The sequence below is a fragment of the Monodon monoceros genome, unplaced genomic scaffold (genome assembly GCF_005190385.1).
Source record: "Monodon monoceros isolate NGI ecotype Baffin Bay Population unplaced genomic scaffold, NGI_Narwhal_1 Super_Scaffold_3, whole genome shotgun sequence".
NCBI lineage: Eukaryota > Metazoa > Chordata > Mammalia > Artiodactyla > Monodontidae > Monodon > Monodon monoceros.
In genome coordinates this window covers 3,116,900-3,135,440 of record NW_021703780.1, presented here as the reverse complement: position 1 = coordinate 3,135,440, position 18,541 = coordinate 3,116,900, and the positions used below count along the sequence as shown (strand labels likewise).

At 54.6% G+C, this 18,541-nt stretch overlaps 1 protein-coding gene across 1 annotated transcript in view; it reads left to right on the top strand.

The window, feature by feature from the left end:
• The window catches only part of SLC22A23 (solute carrier family 22 member 23), a 106,452-nt gene extending 88,186 nt beyond the window's left edge, over nucleotides 1-18,266 (top strand). The window contains exons 5-9 of the mRNA XM_029242436.1: nucleotides 703-805; nucleotides 3,035-3,267; nucleotides 4,808-4,840; nucleotides 5,946-6,069; nucleotides 17,850-18,266. Of these exons, the coding sequence (XP_029098269.1) occupies nucleotides 703-805; nucleotides 3,035-3,267; nucleotides 4,808-4,840; nucleotides 5,946-6,069; nucleotides 17,850-18,207 (851 nt within the window). The 3' untranslated portion in view covers nucleotides 18,208-18,266. The remainder of the gene's footprint in view (nucleotides 1-702; nucleotides 806-3,034; nucleotides 3,268-4,807; nucleotides 4,841-5,945; nucleotides 6,070-17,849) is intronic.
• Nucleotides 18,267-18,541: the final 275 nt, after the last annotated feature.

The window sequence follows — 18,541 nt, the reverse complement described above, 5'->3', positions numbered from 1 at the left end:
GCTGGGGCGTCTCCTCGTTGGATCTTCCCTGTTGAACCGGCGGCCCCAGGACGGCGGCAAACCCCTCGACCTCGTTGGCGTGGGCCTGGCGTCTGCTCAGAGCTGGTCTGGGCCCCCCGAGAAGCTGGGTCTCGCGACCAAGCTGTAGTTGGTCACGTCACCTGAGCCGAGACGCCGTCTGTCTGGCTCAGCGCACGTATGTGCACGGGCCACACCTCTGTGCACGCGTATGCACACGTGTTCATTCAGTCACTCATTTCTCTTCCTAATATGTGGGCCGTGCAGGGGCAGGTGCAGAGGAAGCAGCCTCAGCCTGTTTGGCCCACAGAGTTGGTTTGGGGACCAGAGCAGTGCATGCATCTCCTGGTCCCTGAGCAGAGGGTTCAGACTCTGTAAGGAAGAGGACCCCTGCCCAAGCCCGATCAGGGCCTCCGCGCCCGCCAGCGGCCTCCGCAGCCCTTGCAAGTGGACAGAGCCCATGCAGGTGGCTGCTGTGTGTGTCCTGCCGCCTCCCTGCGGGCCCCGTGGGCAGCTGCACCTGCCAAGTCAGTGTCTCTGTGGCGAGTTTCCTCCCCTGAGAGCCAGGCCCTGCCCCTGCCTTAAAGAGAAACACTCTCCTTCTCCTGACCCCCGAATCCGCGCATCGGGCCGTCAGGGGGGCTGCCTGGCCGAGCGTGGCTCACGGGTCCCCCCTCCCTGCAGAGCTGGAGAAGGAGCTTTCCCGGAGGCCCAAGAAGGTCTGCATCGTGAAGGTGGTGGGAACCCGGAACCTATGGAAGAACATCGTGGTGCTGTGCGTGAACTCGTGAGTCATGGGCGCAGGTGGGCTCGGGCCTGGGGCGGGGGAGACGGGGCAGGGCCGGGGTGAGCCTGAGCAACCCTGTCAGAGCTTCTGAACAGCTGTCTGACGGGCTACGGGTGCCGGCAGACGCGGACCCCCAGCCTCGGGGCAGCCCGGCATCTCCCCCTGCTTGCCACTCGGGCTGCACAGACGTGTCCCGGGGGACGGGGCTGCCGGAGAGCAGGCTCACGTCCAGGGCTGTCCTGGGAGTGGGGCTCTCTGGCCATGCACCTCCCGGGAGGCACCTCCCCCCGAGGCACAGTGGCGGGGGGCTCGGGGGCCCCCACGTGTGGGCCTCCAGGCACCATCACGGGCGAGGGGAGACCAGGCTGCTGAGTGTCCTAGCTCCCTGCGTGGAGCCAGCGCCTGCAGAGGCCCGACCCCAGGGTCACGGCGGGTGGTGATGGGCCGGCCCGGCCCTGGGTATGACCTCCACACGTGGCCAGAGGCCCTCCCACCTAGCTGACCACATCCAGCCCAGCGCCCCAGGTTGGCACCTACACCTTCATGGCTCACGCCGTTTTCTGCCAGCAGTGTCCCGGGTTCAGTGTGCACTGGCAAGTCTGTGCTGCTGGCTCACTGCTCAGTAACCCTGCCCTTCCCTGCTTGCCCAGGTGGGGCCTCGTTCAGGGTCACAGGTCATCTAGGCAGTAGGGGGTTAGAGGTCACTGGGGGAGGGGAGCTTGCACCCTTCGGTGCACAGTCTCAGGACGGCCGTCGTCGGTAGAGAGCAAGGCCCAGGGGCGGGCCTCTGGCCCCACATCCCACAGCTGCTCCTGTCCAAGCAGCTCCATTTAATCAGCTCTCAGGATTGGGGTTCCAGGTTAAATAATTTGGGGGAGGATACAAAACATCCCAGCACCAAAGCAGTGGAAGAGCCCAGATCTAACGGACACCTCGTCCTGCAGCCGAGGCCCAGGCAGGGGAAGGGGCAGCCGCGCCGCGCGCCTGGTCGGGGCCGAGCCCTCAGGCCCGTCTCTGCACAGAGTCAGCTCCAGCCCGGCCACCCGCTGCCCAGTCTCAGGCAGACGCCGGCTGGGCCAGTGGGCCCGTTTACAGTGGGGTCACTTCTCCAACTTTTATTTTGGAAAAAACACAAATGGTGACATAGACTAGATAGGGAGTTTCCACCTTAATGATTCTTGTTTTGGGGGAGGGCGAGCCAGTCTCTCTGGCTTTGCTGTGGTCGGAGGACGTCCTTCCACCAGAACAACAAGGTGGGAGACCCGCCCTGAGACCAGGAGCCCCGCCGAACTCACACCTGTTAGGCCGTCCAACGTGGCCCAGGGGAGCCGGGTCTGCCTGTCCCCAAGGGGAAACGCATGGGTTTGGAGGAGGGCGGCTCCCACCTGCAGGACCAGGTCTGTAGTTGACCTTGATGCGTCCTCAAAGTCTGCTGAAAGCACGGAGGAGGGAGGCTGGGAGACAAGGGCGTTTCAGCTCAGGGACGGAGGCAGGCGCTCGTAGCCCTGCTCCCACGGGGCACGTCCACCGGGGCCTCAGAGCCCTGCTGCCCCGTGCTCCCAGGGAACACGACACATCTTTATTCCTGTTCCCGGAGTGGACATCCGCCTGAGCGGCTGGGACACACGTTTCCCTGCGGGTTTTTGTGACCCTGTGGGGCAGGAGGGGGCTGAACCCAGGGCGGGGGGGGGGCGGGGGACGGTAAGCGTTGAACGGCCTCCAAGACCAGATGTCCTCACTGGCCTGACCCTTCCTGCTCCTCCAGGACACATGAGCCGCGAGTAGCAGCGAGGGGTGGCAGGGGAGCCAGTTCTCGGGGCGGGTCCCCGAGTTTCCAGAACCCCGGGAGAGGCAGAGGTGTAGACGGGCGGTGCGTCCTAGAGGCTGTGCTCACCCGCTGTGCTGCCTGCCTGTCGGCCCGCCTGGAAAGTGGCTCTGATGGGCCCCCTCGGTGCCCACGATGCGGGCTCAAACGCAGGGACCCTGGGGGCGCCTGCCTCACACCTGGATTTCATGAGAGACAGCGTTTGAGCCGAGGGTCTCCCTGGTTTTATGCCCGCACCCTCCGTAAGGCCACGGCAGGGCGGTGACCACGCACATCCCCTCCCTGACGTCCTCTCTGACGTGCGTTCCCCGCCACCTTCCGAGTGGCTGCTCTGCCCCTGGACGCGACACAGGGTGTCCCGCACCCGCTGGGAGGTGGTGGCCTCAGGCACTGTGTCCCCGCAGGCTGACCGGCTTCGGGATCCACCACTGCTTCGCACGCAGCATGGTGGGCCACGAGGTGAAGGTGCCACTGCTCGAGAACTTCTACGCCGACTACTACACGGCGGCCGGCATCGCCCTGGCGTCCTGCCTGGCCGTGTGCCCGGTGGTGCGGCTCCTGGGGCGCCGGGGAGGCCTGCTGCTCTTCGTGATCCTCACGGCCCTGGCCTCGCTCCTGCAGCTCGGGCTGCTCAACCGTGAGTGGGCCCAGGCCCCGGGCGGGCGGTGGGCAGGGCCTGGCGTGCACTCCAGAGCCCTGGGTGGGTGGGCAGCCCGAGGCGTCCTCCAGAATCCACAGCTGCAGGGGGCTGCTTTGGGAAGGACGAGCTCGCACTAGAACATGTGCGTGGGGTGCCCCCTCCTCCCATGCGACCCCAAGGCTTCCCGCTGCCCCGGGGCTCCCTGGTAGCCGGGCCCTCACAGTGCTGGTGGGCGTGGTGACCCCACTGGGGGCCACGCTCTCCCGCTGTGATCCATCACGTGAGAAGGAGTGAAGGACTTTTTCCTCATGTGAAATCAAGGGCGAGATAGGTCCATCTCGACACCCTTGCACTGGGACACTGCTTTTCGGGACTGTTTCCAAGTCTCTTGGGGCCAGAGAGCCTCTCAGCAAACGCTAAAAGTAATTTAAAGAAAAGCTAGCCGGCCCGTGTCGCCCACGCAACTCCACGAGGCACGCTCAGTGCAGCTCCTGGTGAACAAAGCCCTCGCCCGCCACGGGGACGAGCCGCAGGGTATCCGACAGCCCGGGGAGTGAGCCGGGCAGCCGAGCCTTCTCGCCCAGCACCATCCCCCCCAGCGGACTCAGGCGCCGCGGGGACCACGTGGCTCTGATGGCTGCCCTCACCCCTGAGCCGTCAGAGCTCGGCCAGCACTGCTGGGCAAGTCAGAAGCCTGCAGTAGTGTTTCAGGTCTGCGTGATGTCCGGGTGGAGAGGGAGAATCCAGAACAGAAGGGGGAGAAAGAAAACCGAGGACTTTCTCAGCCTTGTGCAAACTGGATTCTAGAATAGCCAGTGGCAGACTCGGGAGCAGCTTTCTGACTTGGGCACGTTCACGTGCGGTCCGCGTCTCGCCGGGAGACTGGCCTCATTTTCAGCTGCGGCGACATGGGGTCCGTCCCCCGGTGGGGCCGCCCAGGCTGCCCCTGGGGAGTCTTCTGCAGCTCCCGCCGGTTGGGCGGACATGCAGGGGCACGGCAGCCCCGGGGCTCCCAGCCGCCCTTCTTAGTCCCTGAGCAGGGATGCCCAGGAGACCAGGCACCGTGGGGACCAGGCTGGGAGGGCACAGCGATGCTGTCTGCCGGGTCTGCCCACAGCACTTGGTGCCCCGAGCACAGACCAGCAGTGACTTGAGTAACTTTGGACATGGCGAGATTCCCCGCTTCGGCTTGAGGGCGGGTGCTGCGCGCGGGCCCCTGCTCTCAGGAGCTGGCGTCCTCCCCAGGTCACGAGGCCAGAGGGGCCCAGCCCTCCCTTCCGAACAGAAGGAGCTCCATTTGGTCAAATGCCAGCCCTGATGCCCTGGACCCTCCCACCGTCTGCGCCACGTCCCTCCTGCTCTCTGGCCCTGGTGGCGTCAGCTGGGCTGGCTGCAAGGCCACCCCTGCTGGTCCCGGAGGGGGTGTGCTTAGAAACAGTCGCGTGGAAGCATGCGGTGGTAACTTCCGTCCGACCTGCTCTCTTTCTCCTCTCCCTGCCCGCCTTCCTCCTCGTGTGCCGCCGTTCCTGCGGTCCAGTGATCGGGAAATACAGCCAGCATCCAGACTCAGGTGAGCCGAACGCACGTGCGGCACCGTGTTGTCTATTTTATTGCACCTGCAGGGCATTTTCACAAAGACTTACAGACCTGTGGTTTCCCTTTCCTCTCTCTCCCCTCCCCCTTTCACCCCAAGAGTTGCAGCTGAAGTTGGCCGTAGGTTGGACACTACACTCATCCACTTGTCCTCTCTGCCCCTCGCGCCTCTAGAAAGTCGGGCCGCCCGCCCCCCACCCGCTTTGTGCCCGGCTTGCACGCTGCCCTCGCCCCTGCCCCTGGCACCAGTGGCCAGCACAGCCCAGCAGCCTCCACTGTGACGCAGGGCCTTGGGGACAGGCCTGGGCTGGGCCCCACGGCCCTGGGGGCCCTGGGGGCCCAGCTGACCACGCTGCCAGGGGAAGCAGCCGTCCCCGCCTGTGAGCGACACAAGCCTGCTACTCTCGGCCTCTGGGACGGCATAGCCTCTGCCCCGCACACAACGCTGCTGTGCGCACGTGCCTGGCCTGACCGAGCCCGTGCCGCCAGGGCTCCCAGTGCGGCCTTGTGGGGAACTGGGCTGCGCCCCAGATGTGGGGCCCCAGCATCTTGCTGTGCCCGCCTAGCGCCGCCTGGGTGTGAGGTCAGACCCGGTGCCACTGGCAAGATGCTCCAGTTGGTCCAGCTCGCTCCCTCCAGGCCCATAAGTTCTCCTCTTGGGGTTGAGTTCTCGTTCCCCTCAGTCAAGCCTGGGCTGCCCTGTCCCTTGTATTGGACTGGTCAGGCCTGAGGCCAGGATGGCCAGGCTCTCTGGAACCAGAGACCTTTCTCTGGAGCTGAGCCGGAAGGCTGGACGGGAGGGCGTTGCCATAGCGTCGGGGAGACCACCAGCCTCCCTCCCTGCTGGCCGCTGTAGGCTACGGCGTCCGGCAGAGTCAGCCTGAGTCCCACATTTTAGACCCGCAGGGACTCCCGGGGGACCCGACAGAGGCTCTTGCCAGAAGGGCTCTGACCTCCCACCCCGGGACATGCTGCATCTCCCGGGTCTGCATCTCACACCGGGCAGAGGGGAGGAGGGAAGACCCTTCTTCGGCCCCAGGCCTCCCTCCGCCCCCCTCACCACCCCCCTGGTTCTCCCCCAGGAATGAGCGACAGCGTCAAAGACAAGTTCTCCATCACCTTCTCCATCGTGGGCATGTTCGCCTCCCATGCAGTGGGGAGCCTCAGCGTGTTCTTCTGTGCAGAGATCACTCCCACAGTAATAAGGTGCGTGGCGGGCCGCCCGTGCAGGGGCGCGTTTCTTCTGAGGACACGGGGGGCGGGGCTTCGCGTCTGGCAGGACTCCCGGCGAATGAGCCACCAGCTCTGCTCCGGCCTCCGGAGGAGCTGCGGCCCATGCTGGGCGTCAGGTCCCGGACCGCTGTTCCGCCCTGACCCCCAGGGAACCCAGAGTGAGGTGAGGGCTGGACCCTGGGTCCCGTCCAGGCAGGTGGAGGGACGGGGAGCGTTGGGGGCGCAAGCAGCGCGGCAGGGCCTGGAAAAGGAGTGGAGTGGGGAGGCCACTGAATTCATGCCTGTGCTCTGCTCCAGCCCAAACGCTGTCCACTCTCCTAGGAGGACTCAGGAAACAGTCTGTTTCACATACAAAGCAGATAGAAAGGGCCTTGGTTTTCTACTGGCCTGAGAGGCCAGTGTCTCCAGCCCAAAGAAGGGCCTCGGAGAGAAAGCCCAACAAGTTACATCGCTGAATTGTTTAACATCACTGAATTGTTTAACAAATATTTGTTAAGAAGCCTCCGTGTGTCCGGCAGAGGCCGAGTGTGCAGCCCGGCCCCCAGGAGTCCGTGATGGGTCTGTTTTCTGAAAGGCAGGGTGACGTGCACTCAGCTGCCTTTGCTTTCCTGGTGAGGGGAGGGGGGGTCTGCTCCGTCCGGCACCGTCCCGGGCAGCGGTACGCGGGCGGGCACACCCTCTGGTGCTGTCGAGGTTACAGCGACACGGAAGGGTTTCCTTTTGTAGGGCATCACCTCCCTGCCGTCACGCTCTCCTCCCGGTAGCAACCGTTGTGACTTCCGGTCAAGCTCCCGAACTTGGTGTGGGAACGTCATCAGCTTGCCCAGCGCACACGCTCTGCTTGTTAAAGTGTAATTGGGAGTGTGGCAGTTAATCGGCTGTGGGATACCGCCCAGAAGCCAGCATGATGGCACCCTTCCATCCTCCCTTTCCCACGTGGGCGACAAGCAGGGGCCACTCCCATTCAGGCAGGACGCCCGGGACTGACCATCTGGCCCCTGGTGCCGGGCTCTGGGAGGAGGCCCACGTCTGCAGGCGTCACGCTGACGCAGCATCTTCACTGGCCTCGCTCTGATTCGTCCTCCTGGATTCTTACTCACACACGCCAAGCCTGAAGGCTGTCCCATACCCAGGGAATAAAATGGCAGGGAATTGTGCATTTAAGGAAAAGCAAGCAAATGCAAGTAATTCACCCTGGTCCAACCCTCTGCTTAACCTGACACGGGAAGTGAGCCTGGAGCTTATTTCGTGCGGGACGTTGCAAAGCGCCCCAGGCGGAGAGCAGCCCCTCGGTGTCTTTCTTTACCCGGTTAATGTCCTTCCTTTACCAAAGAGCCCAGCAAGGAGGACTCTTTCAGGAGGCCGGAAGTCGAGGTCAGACGTGTACCTCTCTCTGGGGGTGGCCACCCTCCCCTTCAGCAGTCGGCGGACCTCGTTAATCATTAGATTTTGCTGAAAAGAGCTAAACAAGCTAAACTGAAGGAAGTGCAGCGTCCTTTTCCTCTCTGAGGCAAACCTGCAAAGATTATTTTGGGGATAGAAAATGTTCTCGGGGTCAGCTTGCCAGGATGACAGACTAGAAAACATGTTCACTTGACCCTAGGTGATGCGTTTATAGTTGCCGAGGAAGGAGATGAGGTCCGGGGGGGTCTCCTGGTGGGGACAGAAGGCTCTCTGGTGTTGCTGGTGAGTCACTCTCCCTGCTGGACACCCCTCGTCCCGGCCCTTCCTTGCGTGCCCACCCAGGGACAGTCCCACGGAGTTGCTGGGAGGAAATGGACTTCCTGCCTCCCCCGACTTCTCACGGGTGAGCCAGGAGGAGCTGGGAGGGCCACTCAGGTCTGCGAGCTTCACGTTGCCTAGTGCAAAACTAGCCTTTTCTACAACACGGTGTTAAAAACACACCCTCTGAACGAGAACAGTAGCAAAGGTTAGGGTTGGCTAACGAGGAGCGAAGAGCAGGGTAAGAACTCCTTTGCACAGAGCCTGGGGGACGTTGGCTGTCCACGTGTGACAGCTGTCCGGCGCGCCCTCCCAGACGCTGACGGCGCCCTCCCCGTGGCCGGCAGCTACAGAGGTGTTTCTCAGCATCCTTCCCTTGGGCCTCGGCGGTGTAGGGGCAGCTGGTGGCTTTGGTGTGGCAGGCCCAGTGTCACCTGGAAGCTGCAGGAGGGTCCCTGAGGCCTCGCTGTCTCCATGTGCCCTCACAAAGCGGGGCGGGGTGTGGGGCAGGCGCTGGTGGCAGGGATGCATCCCTCACCTCCCGACACCTCGTCAGGCTCCCGGAGCACCGGGCCCCGGCTGCGGGGTATTTCTTGCTTTTTTATTGAGATATAGTTGATTTACAATATTATGTTTCAGGTGTACAACATAGTGACTCACAATTTTTGAAGGTTAATATATAGCAATTTAAAGGTAAATTATAAAGTACTGGCTGTAGTCCCCGTGTTGTACAGTACATCCTTGTAGCTTGTTTCATACCTAATAGTCCGTACCTCTCACCCCCTACCCCCATGTCGCCCCTCCCTGCTTCCCGCTCCCCACTGGTAACCACTAACTAGTTTGTTCTCTGTATCTGTGAGTCTCTTTCCTTTTTGTTATCTTCCCTAGTTTGTTGTATTTTTTAGATTCCAAACATAAGTGATATCATACAGTACTTGTCTTTCCCTGACTTGTTTCACTTAGCATAATGCCCTCCAAGCCCATCCATGTTGCAAATGGCAAAATTCCATTCTTTTTGATGGCTGAGTAATATTCCACTGCGTATGTATACCGCATCTTCGTCAGTAGACCTTTAGGTTGCTTCCATGTCTTGGCTATTGTAATACTGCTACGAACACAGAGGTGCATGTATCTTTTTGAATTAGTATTTTCAGTTTTTTTTGGATATATACCCAAAAGTGGAATTACTGGATCATATGGTAGTTCTATTTTTAGTTTTTTGAGAAACCTCCATACTGGTCTCCATAGCGGCTGCACCATTTCACATTCCCACCAGCAGTGCGCGAGGGCTCTCTTTTCTCCATATCCTCGTCAACATGTTACCTGTGTTCTTTTTGATGATGGCCATTCTGACAGGTGTGAGGTGATGCCTCATTGTGGTTTTGATTTGCATTTCCTGATGACTAGCTGTGTTGAACATCGTTTCATGTGCCTGTTGCCCACCTGCATTTCTTCTTTGGAAAAATGCCTATTCAGTTCTTGTGCCATTGTTTCCATCGGGGTTTTGTTTGTTTTTGATGTTGAGTTGTATGAGCTGTTATATATTTTGGATGTCAACCGCTTATTGATCATATCATTTGCAAATAGGGTCTGCCATGCAGTAGGTTGTCTTTTTATTTTGTCCATGGTTTCCTTTACTGTGCAAAATCTTTAAAAAGTTAAATTAGGTCCCATTTGTTTCTTTTTGCTTTTGTTTCCTTTGCCTGAGCAGAGGAGCCACTTCACTGCCTGACACCTCCTCACCCGCTCCCTGGCTGCCCACCCCCTTCTCCCCACCCCCTTCTCCCGCTGAGCTCTTCCCTCCCCTCAGGTGCCCACCCCTTCCTCCAAGCGTCTTCCTTCCGGAGACCTTCCTTCTGGCTCCTCCCTGTGCCCACCCCCAATGGACCCCACCTGATGTCACTGCTCCAGACATGCCTCAGGAACGGGCACCAGGAAGAGAGATGGCTTGTGTGTCACGTGACACATGGGGTCGTTTAGCTTGTTTTAAAATTTGCATCATATATATATAAATGTTTATAACACATGCTCAATGAGTGACGGCAGGCCAAGGGGGTGATGGGTAATCCTCACCATTAAACAGCAGGAGGGGGACAGACAGGACAGGGGACAGCCAAAGCACACAGGTCACATCCCCCCCGCCCCGAGCCCCCGACTCGGGCCTTTAGCGGGCAGGGAACCTGTGTTCCTCCGTGGCCTTGGGCACGTCCTTCAGCTGGGCTCATCTCTGCCCCAAAACAAGACTAGTCATGGCGGCCTTCTCGTGGGGTGACTGGTGGGGGACAGACTGTACACAGAGGGTCTGGCCGCAGTAAGTGACAACTGGTGGTGTTCATTATTCCTACCTGAATGTTCTTGGCAGTGACATTTCTGTAAAGATCGGCGGAAATGTTTCTCCATCCCTGACTTCACAGGAAGGTGGTCAAGATGAGTAATACAGAGAAGGAAGTGGAAAAAAGGAGGTTTGTTTTCTGTGTTCTAGACGCTGGTATTACCATGGTTAAAAGAATGAAGATTCTTTGTTGTTGTTTTTGGTTTTTTGTTGTTTATTTTTTTTTCCTTTTTCTTTTTTTCTGAAGATTCCAGAAGTTTTGTCAAGCTTGCTACTTCTAATAAGTCTGCCTGTGTACCTATCTTTCTATCCTCAAAGTAACTTAGATATTATTACTAGTAAAATTAAGACAACCAGTAAAAGCCTTTGAGCTCCGAAAGCACTAGAAGGCAACCTTGCTCCAGGTTCTCCTTTATCTGTAAATCGAGGCGGCTGCCACTCTCCTGTTTAAACATGAGCGTGTGCTGCCCTCTCGTGAAAACCTGGAGAAAAGCAGAAGACGTACAGAGTCAGCATTTGCGGGGAGAAAGATGGAAGTTAGCACCTTAGAACCAAGCACGTAATGATCCCATTCTCTAAACTGAGATTTCTAAAAGAAACACAGATCCAAAAATGTAATACCAGATTCTGCCACAGTTGTTCCTAACCTTACTAATTTCAAGGTCTCCTTGATAGAAAACCAACAGAAAATTGCTTTTGTGGAAAAAAATACGTAAGGCTGTATTGCATATTCATATGCACGTGATGCATCTGTAGATATGTCGGTACTTTTTAAAAACAAGTCATCAAACCCTACCGTAAGTCAAATACGTTCCATCTCATTTGACGTGACTTGCTACACCATGACATAGTTCACCTGGACTCCGAGGGGAAGCCAGCTCCTTGCTCAGGAATTCCTCGTGGGCTGTGCACTAACCACGTGAGCACTTTACTGCACTGACATCAGCACCACCCCACTCAAGTCGTGGGAAGGTCAGGTCAGGCAGACGTGGGCAGTTTTGTTTTAATAAATTTATTTATTTTTGGCTGCGTTGGGTCTTTGTTGCTGCGAGCGGGCTTTCTCTAGTTGTGGCGAACGGGGGCTGCTCTTCATTGCAGTGAGTGGGCTTCTCATTGCGGTGGCTTCTCTTGTTGCTGAGGTCGGGCTCTAGGCACGTGGGCTTCAGTAGCTGTGGCATGAGGGCTCGGTAGTTGTGGCGCACGGGCTTAATCCATGGCATGTGGGATCTTCCTGGACCAGGGCTCGAACCTGTGTCCCCTGCATTGGCAGGCGGATTCTTAGCCACTGCACTACCAGGGAAGTCCCACATGGGCAGTTTTAGAGAAAATGACATCTCACTGGTATCAAAGGCCCGTGAAACACGTCCTTTATTTCCGGTGCCCCATATAATCCCTTGCAGCCTCCTGTGGCTTCCTGGAGTGGCCAGACTCACAAGGACTGAAGAGCTATTTCAGGTGCTCGTTTATTCACCTTCCAGGTGGAGTCAGTCGCACCGCTCTTTGAAAGGGTCTTCATATTCACTCTGCCCCATTCACTGGGACAGTGGCCCTCTTGCCGAGGAACCAGGGTGATCTGATCTGCAGCATCCCAACATTTATGAAACACAGTGTGTGCCATGGATGTTCCAGAAAACAATCCTTGACTGTCTTTTCTCCATTGTACATTCTTGGCTCCTTTGTCATAGATTAATTGACCATAAGAGCATGGGTTTATTTCTGGGCTCTCTATTCTGTTTCACTGATCTATGTGTGTTTTTGTGCCAGTACCATACTGTTTTGATTACTGTAGCCTTGTAGTATAGTCTGAAGTCAGGGAGTGTGGTCCTTCCAGCTCTGTTCTTCTTTCTCAAGATTGTTTTGGCTATTTAGGGTCTCGTGCATTTCCATTAAAATTTTTTAATTATTCTAGTTCTGTGAAAAATGTCATGGGTATTTTGATAGGCATTGCATTGAATGTATAGATTGTCTTGGGTAGTATGGTCATTTTGACAATGTTAATTCTCCCAATCCAAGAACACGATATATCTTTCCATCTCTTTTTGTCGTTTTCAATTTCTTTCATCAGTGACTTACACTTTTCTGAGTAGGTTTATTCCTAGGTATTTTATTCTCTTTGTTGCAATGGTATATGAGATTGTTTCCTTAATTTCTCTTTCTGATAGTTCATTGTTAGTGTATAGAAATGCAACAGATTTCTGTATATTAATTTTATATCTTGCAACTTTACCAAATTCATTGATGAGCTCCGTAGTTTTCTGGTGACATCTTTAGGATTTTCTGTATGTATTTATAGTACCATGCCATCCACAAACAGTGACAGTTTTACTTCTTCCTTTCCAATTTGGATTCTTTTTGTTTCTTTTTCTTCTCTGAGTGCTGTGGCTAGGATTTCCAAAACTATATTGAATAAAAGTTGCAAGACTGGGTATCTTTGTCTCGTTCCTGATGTTACAGGAAATGCTTTCAGCTTTCCATTGTTGAGTATGATGCTGGCTGTGGGTCTGTCATATATGGCCTTTACTATGTTGAGGCATGTTCCCTCTATGCCCACTTTCCTGGAGAGTTCTTATCATAAATCGGTGTTGAGTTTCGTCGAAAGCTTTTTCTGCATCTATGGAGATGATCATATGGTTTTATTCTTCAGTTTGTCAATGTGGTGCATCACATTGCTTGATTTGCGTATATTGAAGAATCCTTGCATCCCTGGGATAAGTCGCACTTGATTGTGGTGTATGATCCTTTTAATGTGTTGTCGGATTTGGTTTGCTAATGTTGTGTTGAGGATTTTTGCATCTATGTTATCAATCAGCAGCCTGTAACTTTGTGATATTTTTGTCTGGTTTTGGTATCAGGGTGATGGTGGCCTCATAGAATGAATTCGGAAGTGTTCCTTCCCCTGCAGTTTTTTTGGGATAGTTTGAGGAGGATAGGGGTTAGCTCTTCTCTAAATGTTTGGTAGAATTCACCTGTGAAGCCATCTAGTCCTGCACTTTTTTGTGTTTCGGGAGTTTTTAAATTACTGACTCAGTTTCATCACTGGTAACTGATCTGTTCATATTTTCTATTTCTTCCTGGTTCAGTCTTGGGAGGTTGTACCTAAGGCTTTGCCCATTTCTTCTGGGTCGACTATTATTATCACAGCAGTCTCTTACGGTCCTTTGTATGCCCGTTGAAACTTCTTTTATCATTTATGTTGGGCCCTCTCCCTTTTTTTCTTGATGAGTCTGGCTAAAGGTTTATCAATTTTGTTTAGCCTTTCAAAGAACCGGCTTTTAGTTTCGTTGATCTTTTCTATTGTTTTTTTAGTCTCTATTTCATTTATTTTTGCTCTGATTTTTATGATTTCATTCCTTCTACTAACTCTGGGTTTTGTTTGTTCTTTCTCTAGTTCCTTTAGGAGTACGGTTAGGTTGTTCATTTGAAATTTTTCTTATTTCCCGAGGTAAGCTTGTATCCCTGTGAACTTCCCTCTTAGAACTGCTTTTGCTGTGTCCCATAGGTTTTGAATTGTTCTGTTTTCTTTTTCATTTGTGTCTAGGTATTTTTTTGTTTCCTCTTTAATTTCTTCAGTGATCCACTGGTTGTTTAGTTGCATATTGTTTAGCCTCCATGTGCTTGTGTTTCCTGCAGTTCTTTTCTTGTAGTTGACTTCTAGTATCATAGTTTTGTGGTCAGAAAAGCTGCCGGATATGAGCTCAGTTTTATTAAATTTCCTGAGGCTTGTTTTATGGCCTAGCGTGTGATCTGTCCTGGACAATGTTCCATATGCACCTGGAAGGAATGTGCACGTTGCTGCTTCCAAATGGAATGCGCTCTCTCTCTCTCTCTCTCTCTCTCTCTATCAATTAAGTACATCTGGTCTCGGTGTTTTCTTACTGGATGATCTGTCCGTTGATGTGAGTGGGCTGTTAAAGTCCCCTATTATTGTGTTACTGTCAGTTTCTCCCTCTGTGTCTGTTAACATTTGCCTTATATATTTGAGGTGCTCCTGTGTTGGGTGCATATATATTTACAATGGTTATATCTTCTTTTTGCATTGATCATTTTATCCATAATGTGGTGTTCTTCTTTGTTTCTTGTAACCATCTTTATTTTAAAGTCTATTTTGTCTGATATGAGTATTGCTACTCCAGCTTTCTTTTGATTTCCATTTGCATGGAATATCTTTTTCCATTCGCTCACTTTCAGTCTGTGTCTGTCCCTAGGTCTGAAGTGGGTCTCTCATAGACAGTATATATACGGGTCTTGTTTTTGTATTCATTTAGCGAGCCTGTGTCTCTTGGTTGGAGCACTAAGTCCATTTACACTCAAGGTAATTATCGATATGTATGTTCCGACTGCCATTTTGTTCATTGTTTTGAATTTGATTTTGGAGGTCTTTATCCCCCTTTCTTCTTTTGTTTTCTTCTCTTGTGATTTGATGACTATCTTTAGTTTTACGTTTGGATTCCTTTTTCATGGGTGTATCTATTACAGATTTTTGACTTGTGGTTGCCATGAGGTTTTTATATAGCAGTCTATGTATACATGTGACTGTTTCAAGGTGCTGATCTCTTAATTTTAAAACTCTGCATTTGGGACTTCCCTGGTGGCGCAGTGGTTGGGAATCCGTCTGCCAATGCAGGGGACACGGGTTTGAGCCCTGGTCCAGGAAGATCCCACATGCCGCGGAGCAACTAAGCCCTCGCACCACAACTACTGAGCCCACAAGCCTAGAGCCTGTGCTCCGCAACAAGAGAAGCCACCACAATGAGCCTGTGCACTGCAACGAAGAATAGCCCCCGCTCACTGCAACTAGAGAAAGCCTGTGCAGCAACGAAGACCCAATGCGGCCAAAAGTAAATTTTTAAGAAACAAAAACAAAGAAAGCCTGCCTTGTCCTCTCTCCCTTCACGATGACTGTTTTGACATCGTATTTTCCATCTAACTGTTCTGTCCGTCCCTTAACTGCTTATTGTGGATATAGATGATTTTACCATTTCTGTCTTTTAACCCCCCCACTAGCTTTGTTTGTGGATGACTTCCTACCTTTACTATATGTTTGCCCTTACCACTTAGTTTTTTCATTTCATAGTTTTCTTGTTTCTAGTCATAGCTATTTATTTTTCTTTTAGAGAAGTCCCTTTAACGTTTGCTGTAGAGCTGGTTTGGTGGTGCTGAACTCTTAGGTTTTGCTTGTCTGTAAAGCTTTGATCTCTATCAAATCGGAACGAGAGCCTTGCTGAGTAGAGTATTCTTGGTTGTAGGTTTTGTCCCTTGATCATTTAAAGTAGATCATGCCATTCCCTTCTGGCCTGCAGTTTCCACTAAAAAAACAGCTGATAGCCTTACGGGAGTCCCCTTGTATGTTATTTGTTGCTTTTCTCTTGCTGCTTTTAATATTCTATTTTTATTTTTTGGTATTTCAATTGCAGTGAGTCTTGGAGTGGTCCTCTTTGGGTTGATCCTGTTTGGGACCTCTGTGCTTCCTGGACCTTGATGTCTGTTTCCTTTCCCAGGTTAAATAAGTCCTCAGTGGTTATGTCTTCAAATATGTTCTGTGCCCCTTGCTCTCTCTCCTCCTTCTGGGACCCCTATAATGCAAGCATTAAGTGTGCTTGGTGTTGTCCCAGAGTCTCTTACTCTGGCCTCGCTTCTTTTCATTCTTTCTTCTGTTCAGCAGTAGCAGTGACTCCCACTGCTCTGTCTTCAGCTCACTGATCCATTCCTCTGTATCACTTACCTGCTGCTGACTCCTTCATTTCAGTTACTGTAGTCTTCATCTCTGTATGGTTGTTCTTTATATTTTCTGACTCTTTGTTAAAAGCTTTTAACTCCTTGCTCTGTGCATCCGTTCTTCTCCCGCGTTCTTTCATTATTCTGGACTCTTTCTTGGGTAGACTGGAGCCTATCTCCACTTCACTTATTAGTCGTTCTCCCGGGGGTTTATTTTGTTCCTTCGTCTGCAGCATGTTCCTGAGCCACCTCGTCTTGTCTGAGTTGCTGTTTGTATATTATGTATGTGGTAGGTTATGTTTCTCGACCTCAGAAGTGGCTCCCTCTGTAGGAGACATTATACATCCCAGCAGCACACCCCCCTCATCACCGGAGCTGTATGCTCTAGGGGTGCCCCCTGTGAGGGCTGCGTGGTTCCTTCTGTTTTGGAGGGCTGGCTATGTGGGTGGTCTGGTGGGCTTAGTTGGCACCCGGTCTGGTTGACTGCCAAGCTCTGCCTTGTGTGGAGGCCACTGGTTGGTGGGGCCTGGTCAGGAGGCGGCTGACTGCAGAATCCCCAGGGACCCTGGGGCTAGTGCCGGGTCACTGATGGGTGACATCAGGGTCCAGGCGACTCTGGAGCTGTTGACCCCCTACTGGTGGGTGAAGCCAGGTCCTGGGGTGAGTGCCAGAGAGCTGGCGTAAGATCGCTGGTGGCTGGGGCCAGTTCCTAGCACAGTTGGGTATGGGGTCCGAGGTGTCCAGAAGCTTGCACTGGCCAGCTGGGAGCAGCCGAGGTCTGCAGGCTGCAGGATCGTGGTTTTCTTGCTTCTGGTTTCTGCCCCGTGGTGGGCGAGACTGGTCTAGAGGCTCGTGCAGGCTTCCTAGCAGCAGAGGCTGGCACCTGTCAGCTGGTGGGTGGAGTGGAATCTTGGCCCTCTGGTGGGCAGGGCCACGCCCAGAGGTGGCCGGCTGTGCGCTCAGGAAGTCTCTCAGCAGCCTGTCCGCCGAGGGGTGGGGCTGTGTTCCCACCCTGCTGGTTGTCCCAGCACTGGCACCTACAAGCGGTTGGGTGGGACTGGGTCTCGGAGCTCATGAGCCAAGACGGTGGTCGCCGGCACCAGCGTCCCCATGGTGGAAAGCTCCCAAATATGTCTGCCACCAGCATCTATGTCCCCAGGGTGAGCTGCAGTTGCCCCCTTGCCCATCCGATAGACTCTCCAAGTCCAGCCCTTGGTCCCAGTGCACGTGGGATTTTGTGTACTCCCTGTAACACTGGAGTCTTTGTTTCCCCCAGTCCTCTGGGACCCCTGAAAACCCCCCATCCCCGGCCTTCAAAGCCACACGTCCTGGGGGCCCGTTTTCCTGGTATAGGACCCACGGGCTACGGAGCCCAACGTGCGGCTCAGAACTGTCTCCTGTGGGAGAACCTCCGCGACGTGCCTGCTCTCCAGTGTGTGGGTCGCCCACCCGGTGGGGGTCACGAGCCTAGATCATCTCACACGTCTGCTCCTCCCACCTGTCTCATTGTGGCTCCTCCTGTGTCTTTAGCTGTAGATCTTTTCTGGCAGGCTCTGGTCCTTTTTGTCGATGGCTGCTCCGCGTGCAACTGTGAGTCCAGCGTGCCCACGGGAAGAGGCGACCTGGGGGGGGGGGTCTTTCCGCTCCACCTCAACGTGTCCTTAATGCCTTCTTTAACCCCCAGCCACCCTCCCCGCTTCTAAATGAAGAGCGAGCCTCGGAAAAACAGCGTAAATTGAGAAACAAAAGGTTACGTTATTCACGGCAAGTGAGGCCGGTTGTCCCCTTACAGTGGTATTTTATTACAGTCACCTTTCACAGTGAACGAAGTAAGAAGTTTTGGGCTGGTGAGGAAAATGTTCACTGAATAGCAGGGGCAGCAGATGCAGGAGGTGAAGGGGGTTGGGGGGAGCTGGCCGTGCGCTGGTGCCGGGGCCCCGTGCCTGTGGGCCCGACCCGCTGCCTACCTGTGCGTTCCCCGCAGGTGCGGCGGCCTGGGGCTGGTGCTGGCCAGCGCGGGCTTCGGCATGCTGACGGCGCCCATCATCGAGCTGCACAACCAGAAGGGCTACTTCCTGCACCACGTCATCTTCGCCTGCTGCACGCTCCTCTGTATCATCTGCCTGCTGCTGCTGCCCGAGAGCCGGGACCAGAGCCTGCCCGAGAGCATCCCCGACGGCGAGCACTACACGCGCCAGCCCCTGCTGCCGCCCAGGCGCGGGGAGCAGCCCCTGCTGCTGACCAACGCCGAGCTCAAGGACTACTCGGGGCTGCACGACGTGGCCGCCGCGGGCGACGGGCTGCCGGACCGTGCCACGGCCAACGGCGGGCGGCCCATGTAGCAGGGCCCTGGGGGCGGACCGGGCTGACCGTGGCCACGGGCGGGCCCACTCTGCTGAAGCCACGTGGGGACCCCCGAGGAGCCCATGTGAGGAAGAGGACTTTGCAAACGACCCTTCAAAGACTTTCCTTTCTGCCATGAAACGTTTGTATTTATTTTGGTCATTTTTAAAAGGAGCACTTTATTCCCTTCCCTTCACGGATCTCGAAATGGAGCCACCTCCTCAGGAAGAGGGACGCGGTGGCCAAGGACACACTGTAAGGACCGCAGCCCGGGCTCCCCGGGAGGTCGGCTGCGCCCTCCGAGCCAGCTGTCCCCGAGGCCGTGCGCAGAGA